The 22,929-nt window shown below is 47.1% G+C and overlaps 2 protein-coding genes across 3 annotated transcripts in view; one reads left to right on the top strand and one right to left on the bottom strand.

Moving 5' to 3' along the window:
- The first annotated feature begins 2,159 nt into the window (after positions 1 to 2,159).
- TOR2A (torsin family 2 member A) lies at positions 2,160 to 11,773 on the top strand. Its single transcript, XM_063936632.1, has 5 exons — positions 2,160 to 2,394; positions 4,021 to 4,286; positions 5,456 to 5,631; positions 6,576 to 6,703; positions 8,554 to 11,773. The coding sequence occupies exons 1-5, from the start codon at positions 2,265 to 2,267 to the stop codon at positions 8,796 to 8,798; spliced, it is 945 nt and encodes a 314-aa protein (XP_063792702.1). The 5' UTR covers positions 2,160 to 2,264; the 3' UTR covers positions 8,799 to 11,773.
- A 761-nt stretch (positions 11,774 to 12,534) lies between these two features.
- Positions 12,535 to 22,929, bottom strand: part of TTC16 (tetratricopeptide repeat domain 16) — a 125,660-nt gene continuing 115,265 nt past the window's right edge. The window contains exon 14 of one of the 2 annotated variants that reach the window (XM_063936628.1): positions 12,535 to 12,932. In XM_063936628.1, the coding sequence (XP_063792698.1) occupies positions 12,747 to 12,932 (186 nt within the window). In that variant the 3' untranslated portion in view covers positions 12,535 to 12,746. The remainder of the gene's footprint in view (positions 12,933 to 22,929) is intronic. The other variant, XM_063936629.1, reaches the window with a different exon arrangement.

The following is a 22,929-nucleotide window of genomic DNA, read 5'->3' as shown; positions in this document are numbered from 1 at the left end:
CCTGGTGCGCACAGGCACCCCCTAATGTCTGGCACCCCCCACACGCCTGCACATAGTCAATGCAGCCCACTCCCTCCTCCTTTCCTGCTGCATGTGACCAGTAGCGCACGGAGACCGGGAGACGGAGACGGCCCGGGCTGCAGGAGAGCGTAGAGGAGAAGGAGATCCTTCCCGCTCCCAGCCATAAAGAGAGAAGAGGTCCGTTTGTGAGGTGCGCCGCAGCCGATCGAAGCAGGCAGCAGGACAGAGACTCACTGAAGCTATTAGCCTGTCAGTGAGTATCGCGGCTGCCAGGTGTCTTTAAAGTGTGTGTGGCTGGGGGGAGAACTAAGGGGGGCAATATGGCTTGTTTATGGGGGATGTGCCTGCCAGTGTTGTCGTCACTTCCCGCAGCACTGTCCTGGCACGCACACATACCCCCCCCACGCTGATTGTTGGCCTCACCTCCAGCAGCAGCATTGTCTGGCAGGAACCCATAAACACTGATTGTTAGCCTCCTTAGTACTGCTGGAGGTGAGGCCAACAATCAGCGTGTGTGCGTGGGGGGGGGTATATACATATTTATTAAAGGATTATATATATATATATATATATATATATATATGTTGCTCATACTGTGTGGCGTAATGTCAACTTTCGCTCATACCATGTGGCGTAATGTACATTTCGGCTCATACTTTGTGGTGTAATGTGACATTCGGCTCATTCTGTGTGGTGTAATGTGACATTCGGCTCATTCTGTGTGGTGTAATGTGACATTCGGCTCATACCATGTGGCGTAATGTGACCTTCAGCTCATACTTTGTGGTGTAATGTGACATTCGGCTCATTCTGTGTGGTGTAATGTAACATTCGGCTCATTCTGTGTGGTGTAATGTGACATTCGGCTCATACTGTGTGGTGTAATGTGACATTCGGCTCATACTGTGTGGCGTAATGTGACCTTCGGTTCATTCGGTGTGGTGTAATGTGACATTCGGCTCATACTGTGTGGCGTAATGTGACATTCGGCTCATACTGTGTGGCGTAATGTGACCTTCGGCTCATTCTGTGTGGTGTAATGTGACATTCGGCTCATACTGTGTGGCGTAATGTGACATTCGGCTCATACTGTGTGGCGTAATGTGACCTTCGGCTCATACTGTGTGGTGTAATGTGACCTTAGGCTCATACTGTGTGGTGTAATGTGACATTCGCTCATACTATGTGGTGTAATGTGACATTCGGCTCATACTGTGTGGCGTAATGTGACCTTCGGCTCATACTGTGTGGCGTAATGTGACCTTCGGCTCATACTGTGTGGTGTAATGTGACATTCGGCTCATACTGTGCGGTGTAATGTGACTTTCGGCTCATTCGGTGTGGTGTAATGTGACATTCGGCTCATACTGTGTGGTATAATGTGACTTTTGGCTCATACTGTGCGGTGTAATGTGACTTTCGGCTCATTCTGTGTGGTGTAATGTGACATTCGGCTCATACTGTGTGGTGTAATGTGAATTTTGGCTCATACTGTGTGGTGTAATGTAAATTTTGGCTCATACTGTTTTGAGTAATGTGATTAAGCCATGTGATTTTACTGAGGGAATGTAAAATAGTGCTAGACATGTCCCTGGGCGGTGCTAGACATGCCCAAAAGGTGGTACTAGACACGCCCCTTCGGCGGTGCACCCCCTAATATAATTAGCTGCGCACGCCTATGCTTTGAGGCAATATCTCCATTCTAAAGAGACATCTATTAATATAATATAATATGTTAACTCCTGATTAGCACATCCATGTGAATTTGATCTTACTCCTGATGTTTGGTGTGATTTATTTATTTACAGTTTCTTATATAGCGCAGCATATTCCGTTGCACTTTACAATTAGAACAGAAATAGAACAAAACTGGGTAAAAACAGACAGACATAGAGGTAGGAAGGTGTGATGAATTATAAAGAGTGGAACATAATTTCATTTTAAATTAAACCGTGCACAAGTGCGTGGTGACAGCAAAGAATATATTGGTGTGCTGACTTTTCTATTCAGTGTAGTACACAGCGTGTTTTCGAGTAGCTAAAAAAAAAATGCAAATACCATGCAATGAAAGTGTGTAAGTATCACGGGGGGGAAGAAAAAGAGAAAAAGTACACTGTTCCTCCACCAACATGGCCGCCAAGCACGATCACGTGACCCCCTCGCTTCCTATTTGCCAGCTGTACTTGGTGCACCTTTGTGAGTCAGTTTTCAGTATATCGTCATGCCGTGGGACAGTAGTGAGGATGGCGGCCGGCTTCCTCCTGCTGTTCCTGGGTGTCTTCTGCTTTGGTTCGGGGTATTGCTGGGAGCTGTCCGCCCTACCCTGCAGCTTTTACTCCTTCTGCGAGTGCGGCTTCCACATAGACTCTAAAGGTGAGTGCGGAGCCAATGTAGTGTGGTCCTAGTGCCCGCAGTGTCGTAAGACTTTTTTTTTTTTAACAAACTTTATTTATTCTTACTCTGTTTACCATTTTTCTGTAGTTGCAGTATTGTGATCATCTTTTTTTTTTTTAGTACAAGTTAAGTGTTCTGTATAAAGTTCTCCGTGTGGTTTCCTAATACGGTGCTGTTTATATGTCCAAATGCCATATGGGCAAAATAATAGAAACTCTCATAATGGCAAGTGTCTGGTATTAGGGAATTTATGGCACTTGTTGTTGTATAACTGCAAGTTGCAGCATGCCCAGCTAGTCTTTGACAGGTTCTGAGTTTCAGAAGACTTGGAGAGAAGCTTGGCATAAGAATGGTGGTGAGGCTTTTTAAATAGTCACTAACACATACGGTTGTGTCTATGTTCCCTTCGTGATCGGTTAGGTCTAAATCCTAGTGGTCTAAAGGACCTGTCACGTGACAGGACAGGAGAGGGGGAGGAGCAAGGTAGGAACAAGGGACCCAAACGGATCCGCGCGGGCTTGCTTCGCCCGCCACGCTTTGGGCACGATGGCTTGCTCCGCTCTGCTTGCCACCTGGTTACTTAAGGCAACCAGTGGTGACGTGGATAGTGAAACTGCAAGCCACCGGCCTTGCTCCTCCCCCTGGGTGTGAAAGGTCCTTTAGCCCACTAGGATTTAGCATCTACCCTTCGCGATCAGGAAGTGACAGCATGAGAGGGCGATAGAGAACTTCCGCTCTTACATCACGTGAATGTTTTATCCATTCTCTGTTCGTTTGAGGTTATTTTGTGTTACCTATGCACCATTGTACCCTCATGGGATTGCTTCGCTCACCACGCTTCGGGCTCTGTGTCTCGCTCTGCTCGCCACTGGTTACTATTCCAAATAGTTGGTAACATGAACCCAGGGGCTTATGGGAAAGGTCCTTTCCACGAAGGGTAACTAGATGCTACCACACACATACCTCCCAACCCAAATAAGCCTCACATCCGATCTGCCCAAAAAACGCCCACTCCTGGGCATGACCCTACTCCTCTTTTGCAAAATTGGGACTGTCCTGCCAAAACTGGGACAGTTATTGGTGTGAGCTTTGCTAACATCCACCTGCAAGTATGTTTTTGGACTGCGGGAGAAAACCTGAGCACCCACAGTAAAGTAAACCCATGCTAACATGACAAGTACATACAGCCTCCACACAGGTAAGTGTCCTGGTCTGGGGTGCTGAGAGGGATGAGTTACAGGCGCTAGTTACCTGGGCCCAGATTCTAAGGGGGACAAATGCCCTCCCTTACAGCACATAACACGGCATCATGCAAAGTATTTTACAGTGATCTGGATTTCGTTTTTTTTTGGAGGACATGTTGCCACGCCGCCTTAGTACCCAGGTCTTGTGGATGTCTTAACTACCCTGGTTTGGACAAGTACCCATTGCTTATTTTTTGCTTATAACTCTGAGGTTTGGGTGAGAACAAGCATTGTTTTGTACTAGCAAATCCTGCCAGGTTCCTCCTGTACTTTCTACTTAATTTGAATCTTCCCATATCAGTAGTGGTTGCTGTATTTATGGTGGTCCGCCTCACTTATCGTCCTCGTTTTGTCTTCACAGCATTAGATTGTGATCTCACCTCTAACGTGTTTGGGCAGCACCTGGCAAAGGAGCTTGTGGTGAAGGCCCTGAAACAGTTTGTGGAGAGCGACAACCCCAGGAAGCCTCTTGTGTTATCTTTCCATGGCTGGAGCGGCACTGGTAAAACCTTTGTGAGTTCCCTGCTGGTAAAACATCTGTACAAAGAAGGAAACCGGAGCCCATATGTTCATCAGTTCTCTCCTATTCTACACTTCCCACATGCTCAGTATGTGGATCAGTACAAGGTACAGTAATTGTGCTATGTGGCCACCATTTTGTATAGATAGGCCCCTGCTTTACACCATTCAGCACATTCTGATCACTCGTCCAAAGCTTTGTTTTACTGTCTCTGTAATACCCCTTTCACACTGCCAATGCCGGATCCCACCCGAGAACTGGAAACGGGTCCTTCCCGGGTGGGATCCAGCAATGGCCGCTGCTGCTGGTTTCCCCGACTCGGCAATATGCCGGGCAGGTTGCCGTAGCAGCAGGGGGGGGAGCTGGCAGCGGGGACGGAGGCAGAGGCGGCGCTGGGAGATGAAATCATCTCTGCACCGCCTCTCCCTGCTGTAGTAAATGGGTCCCGGGTCGTATCGACCCGGGAGCCTGTTTACGCAGCCACTGACCCGGTATTCAACGCGGGAATAACACTGCTTTATTCCCTGGTTGAATTGGCGGGTCAGGCGACCTGTGATTTCGGCTATGCCCCTTTCACTCCGCACGCTGACCCGGGTCGATATCGGGTTATTTGTGCGGTGTGAAAGGAGTATTAGGGAACTGAAAGCGATGGTGAATTGTTGGCAGATCTAGTCATGGTCTGTCACCACTTTTATCAATTGTATATCATAGGAAGTTGAAGCAATGGGCGAAAAATCCTTAATAGTTATCTGGAGGTGGGAAAACCATTTGGATCCATATATGCAGATTTTACTTGTTCTTGTTTGCAATAATGTTTGTGCACGAGTGCAGGTGTTACAGTCCGATCTCACAAGAGCCTCGTGATCAAGCACATCCCACTAGGAGATAAACCCTGCTTCCCTTATGTGTTTGCTCATCATAGAATGCAAATAATGACAGCCTATAAAGGTGTCTTTATCATAAGTATCACCATTTAATCTTCTCACTGATATCGGGGACCCAGGTATAATCTTTTTTTGTGTGTGGAACAGTGAGACATAAAAAAAAGTCAGAGAACTATCAGCTTTGATTACATCCAGGTACCTAATTTACTATATTCCTTGTTGTAGTGGGAGGAAGTGGAGGTACCTTAGTACTTTTATCATCATTGCTGTGTTCTAGTGGTTTCTTTGTACTTTTTCTCTGTGTGCCCCGGACCGGGATGACTTTGTTTGATTCATTTAAGCACCAATATCCACTCTTCCTATTTGATCACCCTTGTATCCTGGTTATATAGGAGAACCTGAAACTGTGGATCCAGGGTAACATCACTGCCTGCAGCCGATCCATATTTCTGTTTGAGGAGATGGATAAGATGCACCCAGGGCTGATTGATGTCATTGTCCCGTTCCTGGGCTCCTCCTGGGTGGTCTTTGGTTCAAACTACAAGAAGGCCATATTTATCTTCATAAGGTAAGTACGTTCGGGATTATATAGTTCACCTTTCCCATATGTTACATTGGGCAACACTGGGACAGGGGGTATATAGGTCTGGGTCTCCTCCCACTATGAGAGGAAAGTAAGCCACACCTATGTGTGATATGGGATGGGAGTGGGCTTTTTAAGAATATCAAGGAGGAATTCTATTTTTTTTATTTTTTAATGTGAGAGCAGTGACCCTGCTACTATCAAAAAACATACAGAAAGCCCTTCTCTAAACTTTTATTTTTTGGGCGACCTAAGGAAATTGTCATAGAAACCGGGGGGCAGATGTATTAAGCCAGGAGAATAGATAAAGAAGTGATGAAGTAGTGGTAAGTGGAAGGTGATAACGCACAAGCCAATCAGCTCCTAACTGTCCTAATTTTTTTAAATCCATAATGATTGACTGGTGCGTTATCACCTTGCACTTATCACTGGTTTATCACTGGTTTATCCCTTCAGGTTAATACATCTGCCCCTAGATTCGTTTTAGTTTGATGTACTGGTCATCAGGCCTAATACAGACCCAGGCGTTGCAACGGCAGCGATCGCAGCCTGATGCCCTTTGAGCCGTGCGCTTGTGCATCCAGTGAGATGCCAAAGCATCTGACTGGTGCGATCACCTCTGCGGCCGTGGGGCGGGAGGAGGCATGCCAACGGTGTTAGAACGCCGTTGGGGGAGCACGATCCTGACAACGCTGTGATGTCACACACCGCCGCTGTGACCCAGAATGTTGCGGATAGGTTGCGCAGGCAGGGAGCTTCTTGGCGGGTGCGAACGTGATGCTTTCTCACCTGTGCGGGGGGGGGGGGGGGGGTCTGACATGTGGGGCGGACTAGCCCTGTCGTGGGCGTCCTTCCCCCCACACTGTCTGTATAAATTATTGTTGTATTTCCGTTCTCTGATTTATGGGACCTGCTTTTTATTTTTGCAGTAATTCTGGAGGAGAAGCTATTAATCAGGTAGCACTGAATTTCTGGAGAGAGCGCAAAGACAGAGAGGAAATCCAGCTGAGTGATGTGGAATCTGCCATCTGTAACACTGTGATCTCTAACTCTCAGCGTGAGTGTAAAAAAATTTTTTTTTTTAAATCTAAAACAAAGACCATAGATCATTCATATACGATTGAAGCACACCTACTGTCCATGTGCGTTCATCTAAGACCGATCAAACCTTTGAGAGAAAGTGGAAAAATTGCCCAAAGTAAACCAGTCGGCTTGTAACTCAAGTATGACAGTCTTGGCTATGACGGTTAACAGTCTGTTATTGATTGTTAGCTCTTCAGAGCACGGCCCTCTTTCCTCTTGTTGTCTAAGCCCTCTTCTCTACACATTTCAGTCAGAGACCATCTTTACCTGCTTTTTCTCCTACTGGTAAAAGCTCCTCTCTCTATGGCCGCCAGCCCCAAGTAGTACAATGAGTACTCCCTTGCTACTTACATCTAAGCAGTATTATGTTTTGAGAATTGTGGTGCTCCTTGTTACCTGCACTCTATTTTTGTTATTTATTTACTGTTATGCTGAGTTTTGTCTTCCTGTACTGTCCTTTGTACGGTGCTGCGAAACACTTGTGGCGCCCTATAAATAAAATGTAGTAGTAGTAGTAATAATAATAATAACAGCACGCAATGTAGGATAGTGGCAAACAAGGTACTAGCATGCATAAAGAGGGGTATTGATGCAAGGGATGAGAGTTATACTACCATTATATAAAGCCCTAGTGAGGCTCCATCTGGAATACTGCGCACAATTTTGGGCACCCTACTACAAAAACGATAACCTGGAACTAGAAAAGGTTCAGAGGCGGGCGACGAAGCTAATTAAGGGGATGGAGACTTTGGAATACCAGGAAAGACTTGCAAAGGCTTGACATGTTCACACTGGAAAAGAGGAGATTAAGAGTGGACATGATCAACATTTATACATTTTTAAGGGGACAATACACATGGCTTTCGGGGTGATCTCTTTTTGTTAAGACCAGTACAGAAAACACGTGGACACCCACTTAGGTTAGAGGAGAGGAGATTACGCACACAGAGGCAGAAAGGTTTTTTTGCAGTAAGGACAATACGAGTTTGGAATTCCCTGCCTGAGAGAGTCAATACTTTTAAGAATGGCCTAGATAAATTCCTAATGGATAAGGATATTTCAGCTGGGGGGCCGCTTAACACTTCCAGTGAATAGTCGAGGGCCACACACAAAATATCGTGTGCAATGTGCAGGCTCGTCGGTCTGCAGCGTCGGGCAGCGACGGGATGGTACGAACAAAGCGATCGTACAGTGATTGACAGGAAGAGGACGTTTGTGGGTGGCAATTGGCCGTGTTAGAGGAGTGTCCGCAAAAATGAAGGAGGGACCAGGCGTTTGGAGGGAGGGTTTCTGACGTCAGCTCCGGTCCCGATCATCGCACCGGGATTTCCTCTGCGGCGCCGCGTCTGGGACCTATGTAGCGCAATGACGAGCGGCTCAGCCAGTCGGGCCGCTTGTCATTGCACACTGGTGTGAGACAGCGGGGCCAGGTAGAATCGGTTCGCGGGCCGCACGTTGCCCACCCCTAATATACAGGGTTATGGTGGATAGATCACGTACCATAGTTATAATAAAATGAGGAAATACAACACAACGGCTGACTTAATCAACAGATAAAATTACTCATGAAAATAATACAGAATAGGTTGAACTCGACGGATGGATTGTCTTTTTTTCAACCTCACTAACTGTGTAACAACTGATTGGTGACTGTGGGCAACTACTCTCCTCTCCTCTTCCCCCCCCCCCCCCCCCCCCCCCCCATTTCACCAATTCAATCCTCCATTGGTTCTACTTGGGGGTGTAGTATGTTATGCCGGTGCTTGGGTACATTGCTATTTATTTCTCTCTCTCCTTCCCTTTTTTTTTTTTTTTTCTTTGCAGATGGCTTCTGGCAATCTGAGATCATTAAGCAGAACCTCGTAGATGTCTTTGTGCCTTTCCTGCCGCTGCGTCCCAACCACGTCAGGCAATGCGTGCGAAGTGAGATGGAGCAGGTGGGATTGGCGGCTGATGAAGATACTGTCCGCTCTGTAACAGACAGTCTGGTTTACTTCCCCGAAGATGAAAAAGTATTCTCATGGACAGGCTGCAAAACGGTGCCATCACGGATCAACTATTACTTGTGAGCTGCTACTCTGGGTGCGATTAATAGAGACTTAAACTTTTAAAGAATAGACAAGTGTTTCATTCCCAGAACAACCTCAGGTTTACTACCTCTCTCCAGCTATGTCCTATGTCCTTATGGGAACAATGTGAGCAGCTGGCCATTGTTTACACAGAAGATGTGGTTTATTACGGACTGGTTCTTGCTAAGTACAAAGTACGCATTGGTATGATGATGCAAATTACCTGTCTGCTAACACACTGAGGTGGTAAAAGGGAAGACTTTGAGAATCGGTGTATTTTATTGTATTTGCTCCGTAGAGAGCGGACTATACCCAGGAGAGGCTGCGATTACCCTCAGGGTCTACTTGCACTTTAAAGGTTTAATTTTAGATTTTACTTTGTTTGTTTAGATGTTTTAGACCTACTAAATTAAACCCACCGGCTGTACCCAGTTCTTGAAATTTCAAGTTCAGTAACCTGGTGGAAAGCAGTGGATTTGGGCGAGAAGATATTTTGACTTCTATGGTGGTTTAGGTTCCATCTGGAAAAGTATTGCTGTAATGTCCTTACTCCATGGGGAAGATGTACAAAGCCTTGGAGAGTGATAAAGTACCAGCCAATCAGCTCCTGCCATGTTACAGGCTGTTTGAAATATGACAGATAGGAGCTGATTGGTTGTTTATCACTCCCCACTTTATCACTCCTCTAAGGCTTACTACACCCCTCCCCAACATCTCCTTTCTGCAGAGTCCTTTATTCAAATCAGACTGGAACAATGGTGCTCTTATAGCAGGGACAGGCATCCTGATACCCTTTGGGGCTGCATGGAAGGCCCTCTAACCTTTCAAAGGATAGTTAAAGCAATACTATAGAAAACCCCTATCTGTAATAACTTTAGCACCTGTGCCTGTTGATATGTTATCACAAACAGATCTGACCCTAGAGCAGACAGGATCTGGGGGCCGCAGGCGAGGTCTTGGAGAGCCCCTTTATAGGCTATAATAATCCATAAAGAGTATTCTATGTCTTACCTGGTGTAATATTTTGCTTCATATTCCACTCTAAGCATTACTGGTATATATTATGGTTATTCTGTTATTCCAGCTGACTGACCTGGCCAGAGAAGCTGTATAGGTAATAATTGCGACCAGGGTGTGGGTGAGCTGACCATTAATTAAGGTGGAACAGCTATTGATAAAAAAATAAAAAAAAATCAGACATCTAGGGTTTATTACTGGCCTTGCTGAAAACGGACAATGTACACGAAAACCAAAGCAACTATACATTTAGTGTCGGTGTATAACTTGCATTAGAGAGCTTGCACATAGCAAGTAACCTTCATTAGCACCTAAATGAGTCGGGTTTCCATATATAATTTAAATGTTTTTTTACCATCAGAATCTAATCTTGTGGCTGTCCTGCACCTGTGACTGCATAAATTGCTGTCTTGTAGGACTTCTTTTCCGTGAAGTCTTTAGGTCACCTAGATAACTAATAGGAAATAGTGTATATTTAATGGTCCGCACATGCAGCTCTCTAAAAGGAAGGCATGTTGCCGTGGGTACTACCTGGGTACCACTTGTCGGCAAATGCCAGCCCTTGCCCCAACATTCCAACGTTACTCAGACCCCCCCACTTGTTGTTCTATGTCCCACCCTCTCCTCCCTATATGCCTCTCCAAGGGGCCCATTTATCAAACAATATTTGCGGCTATGTCCGCCAAAAACGCAACTTTTCGGAGGATAGCCACAAATATTAAGTAGCCCTGGATTGTATAAAGGAGGGGCTACAGCAGAGATCTCTGATACCTGCTGCGATCCCTCCATTGCCGCCCGCAGCCGCATCCCCCCCCCCATAGGTTTCTAAGGAGGATGCAGTACTGCAAGATGCATCAATATCGGGAATGCAATGCATTTCCAGTATTGTTCCCTGCACCTGGTAGCCTATGGGCTCCACTTCGGTGGATGTACAGTAGATCTGGTAGGGTCCCCTAGGCCCTCTCTGCCGTTAATTACCCCAGTGCAGATCGGACACCTGCCCGCACAGGCCCTGACACTGCACTCGGCACATTGCAGGGACAGGGTCCTTCCGGAGCCCCTATCCCTGCCTGTGCTGGGTGATAAATTCACCCGATCAGATCGCATATTGCAATGCGATCCTGGGTGGTAAGATACCGCCCAGATCGCATTCACTATACCACAGGTTCTCAAACTCTGTCCTCCATTACTCAACACAGTGCATGTTTTGCAGGTAACCCAGCAGGTGCACAGGTGTATTAATTACTCGGACACATTTTAAAAGGTCCACAGGTGGAGCTAATTATTTAACTTGTGATTCTGTGAGGAGACCTGCAAAACATGATCTGTGTGGGGTAATGAGGACCGAGTTTGAGAACCTGTACACTATATGATCTATGATAAATGGACTCCCAAATGTCTAAAAACACTTTCCTGTGCAGGCAGAGTCTGCATATGGGAGGACGGAGTTGAGCACCAATGACTGGCTATGCTGCGTGACCTCTGTCCAGTGCACAACACAGAAGTAAACTGCTCCTATTCAGTCTTATTCATTGCTTTGGTATAAAGCAGAGAATGTCAGAGCGTGACCCCTGTCCAGTGCACAACACAGAAGTAAACTGCTCCTATTCAGTCTTATTCATTGCTTTGGTATAAAGCAGAGAATGTCAGATTGATGGCACAGAGCTGGGGACCAAAGTGAAGGCTTGACAGGCCACTGGCAGCCCACAAACCTGTTGTCCAGCACTGACCTAGACAAAGGGCGGGATGTACTGTAGTCCAAGTTCGCACAACGTGCGGGATGCCAACTGAACTCAGACGTTTTATTAAAGGGAAAATCATTTACAATGCAAAACCATATCTGTATTAAATGCATCTGCCGTATCCATGAGCAATGTAAATAGAAAGGAAGACGGAAGCAATATATTGTTAACAGCTTCAATTAAGTGCAGGTACAAGTAAATTAATTGAATTTGAAACCCCTGCAAGTATCTTGTTTTCTCTTCCAGAACCTGGAATCGCGCCTTATGCTACAGCCATAAAATATCTCGCCACGTGTCTAGCTTTTACTTCTTTTTTTTTTTTCCGAAGACCCTTATTCAATCTCATCTCAATTCGACTTTTTAAAAGTCGAACTGAGATGAGGGACCCAGAGGAGGAAAAGGTGGGGGGACAGCCGCGGGCAGACGGAGGAGAGCAGCGCTACAGTAACGCTGCAGGAGGTTGTCTCACAGCCGCCAGACCTCACGGCAGTGTCCACCCGGCTCCAGCAAGCGTGACCTCACTTGCTGGAGCCGGGTGGACGCTGCCGTGAGCGTCGCGGCTGTGAGACATCCTGCTGCAGCGCTGTAGCGCTTCTCTCCCCTGTATGCCCTGCGGCCGTCTCCCCGCGGACCCCCCCCCTCCGCTGGGTCCCACATCTCAGTCCGACTTTTTTTTATGTCAGACCGAGATGGTCGGAAATGGGGCCAAATCCTGTTGAATTTGGCCGTTTCACTCAAAAGTATGTGAATCGGCAGCTATACCGCCGATTCACGTACTATTCGACAAGTCGAATTCCACGACTTGTCGAATAAAAACTGATGGGACTGAATAGGTCAAATCACTATTCGACCTTAAAAAGTCGAAAACTGCAGTCTTTTCGACAGACGGCAGTTTTCCACCCTAATTCAATATACCCCATAATCTATGAGGACTGCTGAACGCCCCTTGTAATAAATAGGATGATTAGAGAAACTGCTTCCTTGTCAGGCTAAGTTTATTGTGCAACACTTCCTCATGGACAGTAATATTGTTCACAGAACTGCTGAGCCCTTTACAAATGTAGATCATTAATTAAGACATGGATGTGGTAATCTGCAATAGACTTAATACTGTTTTATTCCTTTTTATTATTTTTTTTTGGTCCAATTCAGTGTGAATAACGTGACGGTTGCTGGTGAGTAACTGCAGTTAGGACCCTCCTATATACTCTCTGCTTATCCAGGGTTTTGTCAGTCCTAACCCAAATTGTTTCCAATGATGGGGAGTGTCCTTGGGGTTTTTTCTTGGTTGTGATACTGGTGGCTCACTGATACGAGGGGCTGTCGACTTTAAGCGTCCGCGTCTGTTTAGGGCTGCCTGGACCTCTTGTTTGAGCTGCAGTGGACAAAAACACTGTGTTTATGTAAGAAAGCACAATGTCATAAATTATACATGTCATACACAAAATATGACCGCTTAATATAGAAGGTGATGTACCTAGCAGTGTAGCGATGGCTTATCTACTGTAAGATACAAAATCCAATTCATGAGCACTGTTCCACAGATAACTGGTGATTGATAGTAAACCATCTATAATGATTGCTTTAGTTTTCTGCTAAAAAATGACTACTCTTCAGTGTAACAGGACACCCCCTCTACACTATATAAGTGTACTAGTGACCCCTATGCCCCCTTATTCTCATGGCTTAGGGCTTCCAGAGAAACAAGATGGTCATAATTGGATTATAGCCTTCACTCTGAACTTGCATATTTCTCTCTCGTCATATGGAGGACAGTGGATCTGTATAATAATTTCATAAGGTCTGTCCTGTCCGAATGTGGGGGCACGCAACAACAGCGGTCACTGTGAGGGAGACGGGACAGATCTATTGCCAAAGTACTTGGTTGGCCACCAGGGATAGGTCTGGCACAGGTGGGTGGTGGGTGAGGAGTAGGGTTGAGTGTGGGGGTAGGCAGAGGTGACACAGGTAATAAAACAATGGCAGAAGCTTGGGCACTTAAAACATGCAAACTATTTCTGTCCCTTCTTCTGGCAGGTGGAGGATCTGCTTAAAGACACTAAATGTTCCTGATCAGCCATCTGCTTAAAGACCCTAAATGTTCCTGATCAGCCAGGCTGGATGTGTATCTAGCTGTGATCTCTTGTGTAGTAGGGATCCTTCCTTTGACCTTGTTTAGATTTGGCTTGATCAATAAGATATTGAAGAGTTGATTGGCGAATGGCCTAGAATCTAAAATCTGAATTGTTAACCCTGATGAAACATATCCATGAGGCCTTGGAGTACCTGGGTGGGAGCCACCATTCCCAATACACTCCTTGCTCTAGATTAGAACTTTACCTTCTGCAATCTCATCATGTTTGCATTTGGGAGATAGTTACTGTTCCAAGTGGATTCTGAGGAGGTCTTGTTTGGTCTTGAACTGGGCAAAATTTCCCAGGCCTCAGGGGCAAAAAAAAATCCCTTTCTCCTTGTTAATGTCCTAGACCGAAGGGTGCTAGGTTTTGCTAATTTCGGCCTATCCTGTGGTGGGAGCCTATCTGTCAGCGGTTTAGTTCCACAACAGGTGGCTGGATAAGGGGTATCATAAGTTGGGAATACATCATAAATCTGAAGTCTCTACCCAGGCATTTTTTCACCACCAGAGTTCCTGGAGACAAAACAAAACATTTTGCCCTAAGGGAAGTCTTCCCTTCCCTCATTTCTAGTTCTGGAAAAACAGGATTGGATTTTACTCAGATGTCTTCCTAGTTCAGAACTGGATCGCTCCTTTTGACCAATACAAAACCTCAAATTCTATAATGTGGGCAGATTCAAGATGGAATCCATTAAGTCAGTCATCACTGCATGGAACAGGGCACGTTAATAGTGCCCAATTACATCAATTAAGCAAAATCTGCATGTTCCAATTCAGGAGGGGAACCAGTGTCTCCCAAAATGCCTATGGTAATGTCCATTTTGTGCCCTGCTCTTTGGCTTGGTCACAGTACAGAGAAAGTTCACAAAGATCATGGCATCATAACTGTTTTAATCTCAGGGGTAGTAAACTGGGAACTAAACAGCAGGCCCAACCTTCATCGCAGGCAAAGGCCTTTTCATCTGGATATCTTACAGTAGATGTAAGACAGGTGGGGCAACTGGATGTCGATACGATGGCATCGTTGTTGAACCACAAACTGGGTCACTTTTGTTTCTGTGGTTCTAATAGACATTATATCTGTTTCACTCGGACTGCTGACTGATCTACCTTTTCCCTCTGGTATCAATGGCTCTGCGGGTGTTTTGTAATCCTGATGGCACTGAACTGGGCAAGAATATCACGGTACTCTACAACTGCTGCCAATATGTGTTGTCAGGTCTCCTATCAAGTTAAAAGCCTCTCAAGTTAACCATGACAGGCTTTTAACGGCGTGGCTGTTGAAGCGATGATACCTAAAACTAAGGGGCCCTACACATTTGACGATGCGCCGCCGAGGTGCCCGACGGCCGAAACGGCCGACGAGCGACCCGGCGGCGGGGGGGCAGTGACTGGGGGAGTGAAGTTTCTTCACTCCCCCCGTCACGCGGCTGCATTGAAGTGCAGGCAAATATGGACGAGATCGTCCATATTGGCCTGCATGCACAGCCGACGGGAGACCAGCGATGAACGAGCGCGGGGACGCGCATCGTTCATCGCTGGAGTCTCCACACTGAAAGATATGAACGAGTTCTCGTTCATTTATGAACGAGATCGTTCATATCTTTCAGAAAATCGGCCAGTGTGTAGGGCCTATAAGTGTTTCTGACATGGTGGTTCAGATCATGCTCAGTGCTTGGAAGACTGTTTTGTCCAAGAATTACCAGAGGTTTGGAAGATCTACACCACCTGTGTGAAGCAAAGGGGGTTCTTTTCTCTTATGTCCTAGAGGATGCTGGGGACTCCGTAAGGACCATGGGGTATAGAGGGGCTCCGCAGGAGATAGGGCACCTAAAAAGAACTTTGATTATGGGTGTGCACTGGCTCCTCCCTCTATGCCCCTCCTCCAGACCTCAGTTAGATCTTGTGCCCAGAGGAGAATGGGGGCACTGCAGAGAGCTCTCCAGAGTTTTCTGTGGAAAAAGAATTTTGCAGAGCTGGCTTGTAAAGTTGGGCACTGCTTCTAGGCTACTGGACACCATTAGCTCCAGAGGGAGTCGGAACACAGGTCTCACCTGGGGTTCGTCTCGGAGCCGCGCCGCCACCGTCCTCCTCACAGATGCCGAAGATAGAAGCCGGGTGAGTATTGAGGAAAAGACTTCAGGCGGCAGAAGACATCAGATCTTCATGAGGTAAGCGTGCAGCGGTAAGCTGCGCGCCATTGCTCCCAGTCACACACACAAAGCAGGCACTGAAGGGTGCAGGGCGGGCGCCCTGGGCAGCAATAAACCTCGTTTTGGCCATAAATAAGGTGGATTAGGCTGGGGGACAGTAAATCCGCGGACCCCCGCCATTTTATTAATATATGATGAAGGGACCGAAGACCGCCGTCGGGTGGGCGGGGCTTGATCCTCAGCACTAACCAGCGCCATTTTCTCCACAGAGGCTGCATGAGAAAACGCTGGCTCCCTGTTCTCTCCCCTGCTGAGCTTCACAGGTTGGAAAAAGGAGGAGGGGGGCACTTTGGCGACGCAGTGAGTGGAGATTACGATTATAAACTTATAAAAGCGCTATCTGGTTGTATATTCCAGTGTTTTTAAGCGCTGGGTGTGTGCTGGCATACTCTATCTCTCTGTCTCTCCTAAGGACCTGGTTGGGGTTTTGTCCCCTTATAGGTAAATCCCTGTGTGTGTGTGTGTGTGTGTGTGTGTGTGGGGTGTCGGTACGTGTGTGTCGACATGTCTGAGGTGGAAGGCTTCTCCAAGGAGGAGGTGGAGCAAATGAGTGGTGTGTCCCCGTCGGTTGTGCCGACTCCTGATTGGATGGACATGTGGCATACGTTGCATGCAAGTGTGGCATCTTTACATAAAAGGCTTGATAAGGTGGTTTAGGGGGGACATCAGGCGGTCAATCCTCAGATTGGACCGACTCACAGGCCCTGTCGGGGTCTCAAAAGCGTCCCTTAACACAAGACACTACTACCGACACGGATTCTGATTCCAGTGTCGACTATGACGAAGTAAAATTGCACCCTAGGGTGACTAAAACTATTCAGTGTATGATTGTGGCAATAAGGGATGTGTTGCATATTGTGGATGAACCCTCAGTCCCCGACACAAGGGTACACATGTTTAAGGAAAAGAAACAGATTATTAATTTTCCCACATCTCATGAATTAAATGAGTTCTTTGGAAAAGCTTGGGAGACTCCGGATAAGAGACCGCAGATCCCCAAAAGAATTTTTATGGCATACCCTTTCCCTAAGCAGGACAGGGAGATTTGGGAATTACCCCCCACTGTGGACAAGGCCCTGACGCGCTTATCCAAGACAGTGGCGCTACCGTCTCCTGACACAGCGGCCCTTAAAGACCCAGCAGATCGCAGGCAAGAAACTACCTTAAAGGGTATTTATTCTCATACGGGTGCTGTGCTAAGACCGACGATTGCGTCGGCATGGGTGTGTAGCGCAATTGCAGCTTGGACAGATGAGCTGACAGACCAATTTGATACTATGGATAAGGATACTATATTCCTAACTCTAGCCCATATAAAAGACGCAGCCTTATTTATGAGGGATGCTCAAAGGGACACTGGATTGCTAGCTTCTAGGGCCAATGCCATGGCTATCTCAGCGAGAAGATCCTTATGGACTTGCCAATGGACGGGTGATGCGGATTCCAAGAAACATATGGAAGTACTACCCTATAAGGGGGATGTATTGTTTGGGGATGGGCTGACGGACCTGGTTTCCACAGCTACAGCAGGTAAATCAAATTTTTTACCATATATTCCCCAACAGCAAAAGAAAGTAACACCCTATCAGATGCAGTCCTTTTGGTCGCACAAGTCCAAAAGAGGTCGGGGATCCTCTTTCCTCGCCAGAGGTAAGGGCAGAGGCAAGAGAGCACCTGCGGCGGCAGGTGCCCAGGAACAAAAGTCCTCCCCGGCTGCTCCAAAACCTACAGCATGACGCTGGGGCTCCCCTGAGGGAGTCCGCACCGGTGGGGGGCACGTCTTCGACTTTTCAGTCAGGCCTGGGCAGTTCGGACCTGAATCCCTGGGTGTTGGAAATAGTTTCCCAGGGTTACAAACTGGAATTCGAGGAGGTGCCCCCGCGCTGATTTTTCAAATCGGCCCTACCAGCTTCCACATCGGAAAGGGATGTAGTGTTAGCTGCAATTCAAACGCTGTGTATACAGCAAGTGATAATCAAGGTTCCCCTGCACCAGCAGGGAAGAGGTTACTACTCAACCCTATTTGTGGTCCCGAAACCGGACGGTTCGGTCAGACCGATTTTGAATCTGAAATCCCTACACCTGTACATAAAAAGATTCAAATTCAAAATGGAATCACTCAGAGCGATAATAGCCAACATGGAGGAGGGGGAGTTTATGGTGTCTCTGGACATAAAGGATGCGTACCTTCATGTCCCCATATATGCCCCCCATCAGGAATACCTGAGATTCGCTGTACAGGATTGTCATTACCAATTTCAGACGTTGCCGTTTGGACTTTCCACGGCCCAGAGGATTTTCACCAAAATAATGGCGGAAATGATGGTGGTCCTGCGCAAGCATGGAGTCACAATTATCCCATACTTGGACGATCTCCTGATAAAAGCGAGATCAAGGGAGAAATTGCTGAGCAGTGTGGTGCTCTCTCTGAGAGTGCTCCAGCAACACGGTTAGATTCTAAATCTTCCAAAGTCACAGTTGATTCAGACAACTCGACTACCGTTCCTAGGTATGATACTGGATACGGAACAAATGAAGGTCTTTCTCCCAATAGAGAAGGCCCAAGACATCCAGAGCATGGTCAGAGAACTGCTAAAACCGAAAAGGGTGTCAGTTCACCAATGCACTCGAGTTCTGGGAAAAATGGTGGCGGCCTACGAGGCCATTCCCTTCGGAAGGTTCCATGCACGGACTTTTCAATGGGACCTCCTGGACAAGTGGTCAAGGTCCCATCTGCACTTACATCGGAAAATAACTCTGTCCCCAGGAACCAGAGTGTCCCTCCTGTGGTGGTTGCAAAGTGCTCACCTACTGGAGGGTCGCCGGTTCGGGATTCAGGACTGGATCCTGGTTACCACGGACTCGAGCCTCCGAGGATGGGGAGCGGTCACACAGGGAAAGACTTTTCAGGGTCTTTGGTCAGACCAGGAGTCCTGTCTACACATCAATGTGTTGGATCTCAGGGCCATTTACAACGGCCTTCGACAAGCGGAGAGTTTTCTTCGAAACCTACCGGTTCTGATTCAATCAGACAATGTCACAGCAGTGGCTCATGTGAACCGCCAAGGCGGGACAAGAAGCAGAGTCGCGATGACGGAAGCCACAAGGATTCTTCGCTGGGTGGAAAATCATGTAAGCGCTCTGTCGGCTGTCTTCATTTCGGGAGTAGACAACTGGGAAGCAGACTTCCTCAGCAGGCACGATTTCCATCCAGGAGAGTGGGGACTTCATCAAGAAGTCTTTGCAGACGTAACACGTCTTTGGGTAACTCCTCAAATAGACATGATGGCGTCACGCCTCAACAAAAAACTTCGGAGGTATTGCGCAAGGTCTCGGGACCCTCAGGCAGTAGCAGTAGACGCACTGGTAACACCGTGGGTGTTCGAATCGGTCTACGTGTTCCCTCCTCTTCCTCTCATCACGAAAGAGTTGAGGATCATAAGACGAAGAAGAGTACAGACGATAATCGTTGTCCCAGACTGGCCTCGAAGGGCCTGGTACTCGGATCTACAAGAGATGCTCACAGGAGACCCCTGGCCTCTTCCTCTGAGGGAAGACCTGTTGCAGCAGGGGCCATGTGTATTTCAAGACTTACCGCGGTTACGTTTGACGGCATGGCGGTTGAACGCAGAATTCTAGAAAAAAAGGGGATTCCGGAAGAGGTCATCCCTACTTTAATAAAGGCTAGGAAGGAGGTGACGATAAAACATTATCACCGTATCTGGCGAAAGTATGTGTCTTGGTGTGAGACAGAGAATGCACCTACGGAAGATTTTCATCTGGGTCGTTTTCGCCACTTCCTACAGACAGGAGTGGATATGGGCCTGAAATTAGGCTCGGATAAGGTACAGATTTCGGCCCTCTCGATTTTCTTTCAGAAGGAATTGGCTTCTCTTCCAGAAGTCCAGACGTTTGTAAAGGGAGTGCTGCACATCCAGCCCCCTTTTGTGCCTCCAGTGGCACCATGGGACCTGAACGTGGTGTTGCAGTTCCTAAAATCACACTGGTTTGAACCGCTTAACAAGGTTGAGTTGAAATTTCTTACTTGGAAGGTGGTCATCTTGTTGGCCTTAGCATCAGCAAGGCGAGTGTCTGAATTGGCGGCTCTCTCACACAAGAGCCCCTACTTGATTTTTCATGTGGATCGAGCTGAATTGAGGACACGTCCATATGAATCAACCTATTGTGGTGCCTGTGGCTACAAGTGACCTGGAGGATTCCAGATCCCTGGACGTAGTCAGGGCCTTAAAAATTTATGTAGCCAGGACGGCTAGAATTAGGAAAACAGAGGCTCTGTTTATCCTGTATGCGGCCAATAAGATTGGCGCTCCTGCTTCGAAGCAGACTATTGCTCGCTGGATCTGTAATACGATTCAGCAGGCTCACTCTACGGCTGGATTGCCGGTACCAAATTCGGTTAAGGCCCATTCCACTAGGAAGGTGGGCTCTTCTTGGGCGGCTGCCCGAGGCGTCTCGGCCTTACAACTTTGCCAAACGGCGACTTGGTGGGGGTCAAACACTTTTGCTAAATTCTACAAGTTTGATACCCTGGCTGATGAGGACCTAGCGTTTGCTCAGTCGGTGCTGCAGAGTCATACGCACTCTCCCGCCCGATTGGATGCTTTGGTATAAACCCCATGGTCCTTACGGAGTCCCCAGCATCCTCTAGGACGTAAGAGAAAATAAGATTTTTAACCTACCGGTAAATCTATTTCTCCTAGTCCGTAGAGGATGCTGGGCGCCCGTCCCAGTGCGGAAACTCTGCAAGACTTGTATATAGTTGTTGCTTCCATAAGGGTTATGTTACAGTTGACATCGGTCTAGGACCGTTACTGTTGTTTTTGTTCATACTGTTAACTGGTTATGTATGTTCCAGGTTACATGGTATGATTGGTGTGGGCTGGTATGAATCTTGCCCTTGGATTGCTAAATCCTGCCTTGTATTGTCCATCTCCTCTGGGCACAGTTCTCTAACTGAGGTCTGGAGGAGGGGCATAGAGGGAGGAGCCAGTGCACACCCATAGTCAAAGTTCTTTTTAGGTGCCCTATCTCCTGCGGAGCCCCTCTATACCCCATGGTCCTTACGGAGTCCCCAGCATCCTCAACGGACTAAGAGAAATAGATTTACTGGTAGGTTTAAAATCTTATTTTTTTCCGCTTGGTCTCAGCCCTCTGTTTTGGAGAAATGTAGCTCTTCTACCTAAAGTGCAGGCCTTCTCACAGGGACAGGTGCTTGTACAGCCTACATACATCCCCTCAATAGCTCATTGGATCTCAATCTGTAGCTGGCTGACTTAAAACACCCATCTATTGAACTAATGGAACTAATGGAATTGGTGGAGTTGGAAGTTATTTTCCTATAAGACTGCCATCCTGTTGGCTATCTCTACAGGTGGGAGAGCTTTGGAGTTGGGGGCTCTGTCATGTAGACCCCCATTCCTTACTTTAAATCAAGACGCAGCTGTAGTTAGAAGCAAGAACCATTGTAATCAGGATAATGTAATCTTAAGGTGCATACACACTGGGCGTTTTTGCACAGCGATGATCGCTGACATCGCTGGGCTGAAAAGTGCTCAGTGCATACACATTGAGCGCTTTTCCCCCCTGCCCAGTGATGTCAGCAGGGGTGAGCGGCTTTCCATAGCAGGACGCTATGGAAAGCCGCTCACCCCGTCGTTCATCTACTGGTAATACCAGTAGATGAACGGTGGCCGCCAGCGATGAAGCGGGAGCGCACATCAGCGCTCATCGTTTGGCCATACACACTGGGTGGTTTTGAGCTGAAAACAGGTCAAAACACCAAAAGTGAGCTGCTTTCAGCTCAAAATCACCCAGTGTTTATGGGCCTTTAGCCTTAGACCAGGATGGGGATCCGGAGGATGAGGGCTCTCTTGACGTTGTGAAATCACCTGTTGGTCCTTTATGACTTCCACAAAAGAGGTTGGCTAGAACAGACCACTGGTAGGTGGATTACATTGGTAATTTGCCTGGCCTACATTAGGGGAGAACAGGCAGTTCCTGAAAATGTGAGTGCACTTTTCACCAGATCGTGGGTGCTTCTTGGATGGCATGGCATAGAGCCTCAACTGTGCCAGTCAGTTACCTGATCTTTGATGCACACCATGACCAAATGTTAGATTCAATACTTTTGCAACCAAAGATATCAGTTTTAAACATATGGTGCTGCTGACTGCAACTTCTGAGTGTACACTCCATTCAGGAAAGCCTTGTGATGTGCCCCCGTGTCCCCCATAGGATGAATGAGAAAATTTGACTTTTGTTCTTTTGTCAAACCCTTTTCTTCATGTCTTATGGGGGACACCGGACACCATCTGCTTTATATTATTGTTTCTGTTCTTGACCATTGGAATTGCTGTTCTGTTAGAAAACGTTGTTTCTCCTTACCATCTTGTTCTGTTCTTCCTATTCTATCCTTTAGAGCTTTGTTAGTAAATACTGTAGATCCCAGTCAGTCAATGGGGTATAGAGGGGAGGAGCTTGAGCTGTTGCCAGTAAATTTAATGTGCTGACTCTCCTGCCTCTAGTATCTAGGGTAGGGCTGGCCAAACCAGTCCTCGAGATCTACCAACAGTTCACATTTTCAAGACCACCTAGCTAGTGCACAGGTGTAGTCATTACTAATTAAGATGTACTGCATTCATTCCTAGCTGACAGTTATACAGATCTCCAGGAGGCCTGGAAAACATGAACTGTTGGTAGATCTCGAGGACCGGTTTGGCCAGCCCTGATCTAGGGGGTTTATTTACTAAGCGTCGGGTTCTAAAACAATCATGTTTATGCCAGAAATGTAAAAGATTTTAGAATGAAATGGGGGATGCGGTATCATTGGGTTTGACAAAAGAACAAAAGTCAAATTTTCTCATTCATCCCATGGAGGACACGGGGCACATCACAAGGCTTTCCTGAATGGAGTGTACACTCAGTCTTTGTGGCATGCTGCATGTAGACCACCTCATGCCAACCACATGCATGTCAACTTCTATGTCAACATTCATCATGTC

The sequence above is a fragment of the Pseudophryne corroboree genome, chromosome 8, assembly GCF_028390025.1.
Source record: "Pseudophryne corroboree isolate aPseCor3 chromosome 8, aPseCor3.hap2, whole genome shotgun sequence".
In the NCBI taxonomy this organism is placed as follows: Eukaryota; Metazoa; Chordata; class Amphibia; order Anura; family Myobatrachidae; genus Pseudophryne; species Pseudophryne corroboree.
This window is presented reverse-complemented; position numbering and strand designations above follow the sequence as displayed.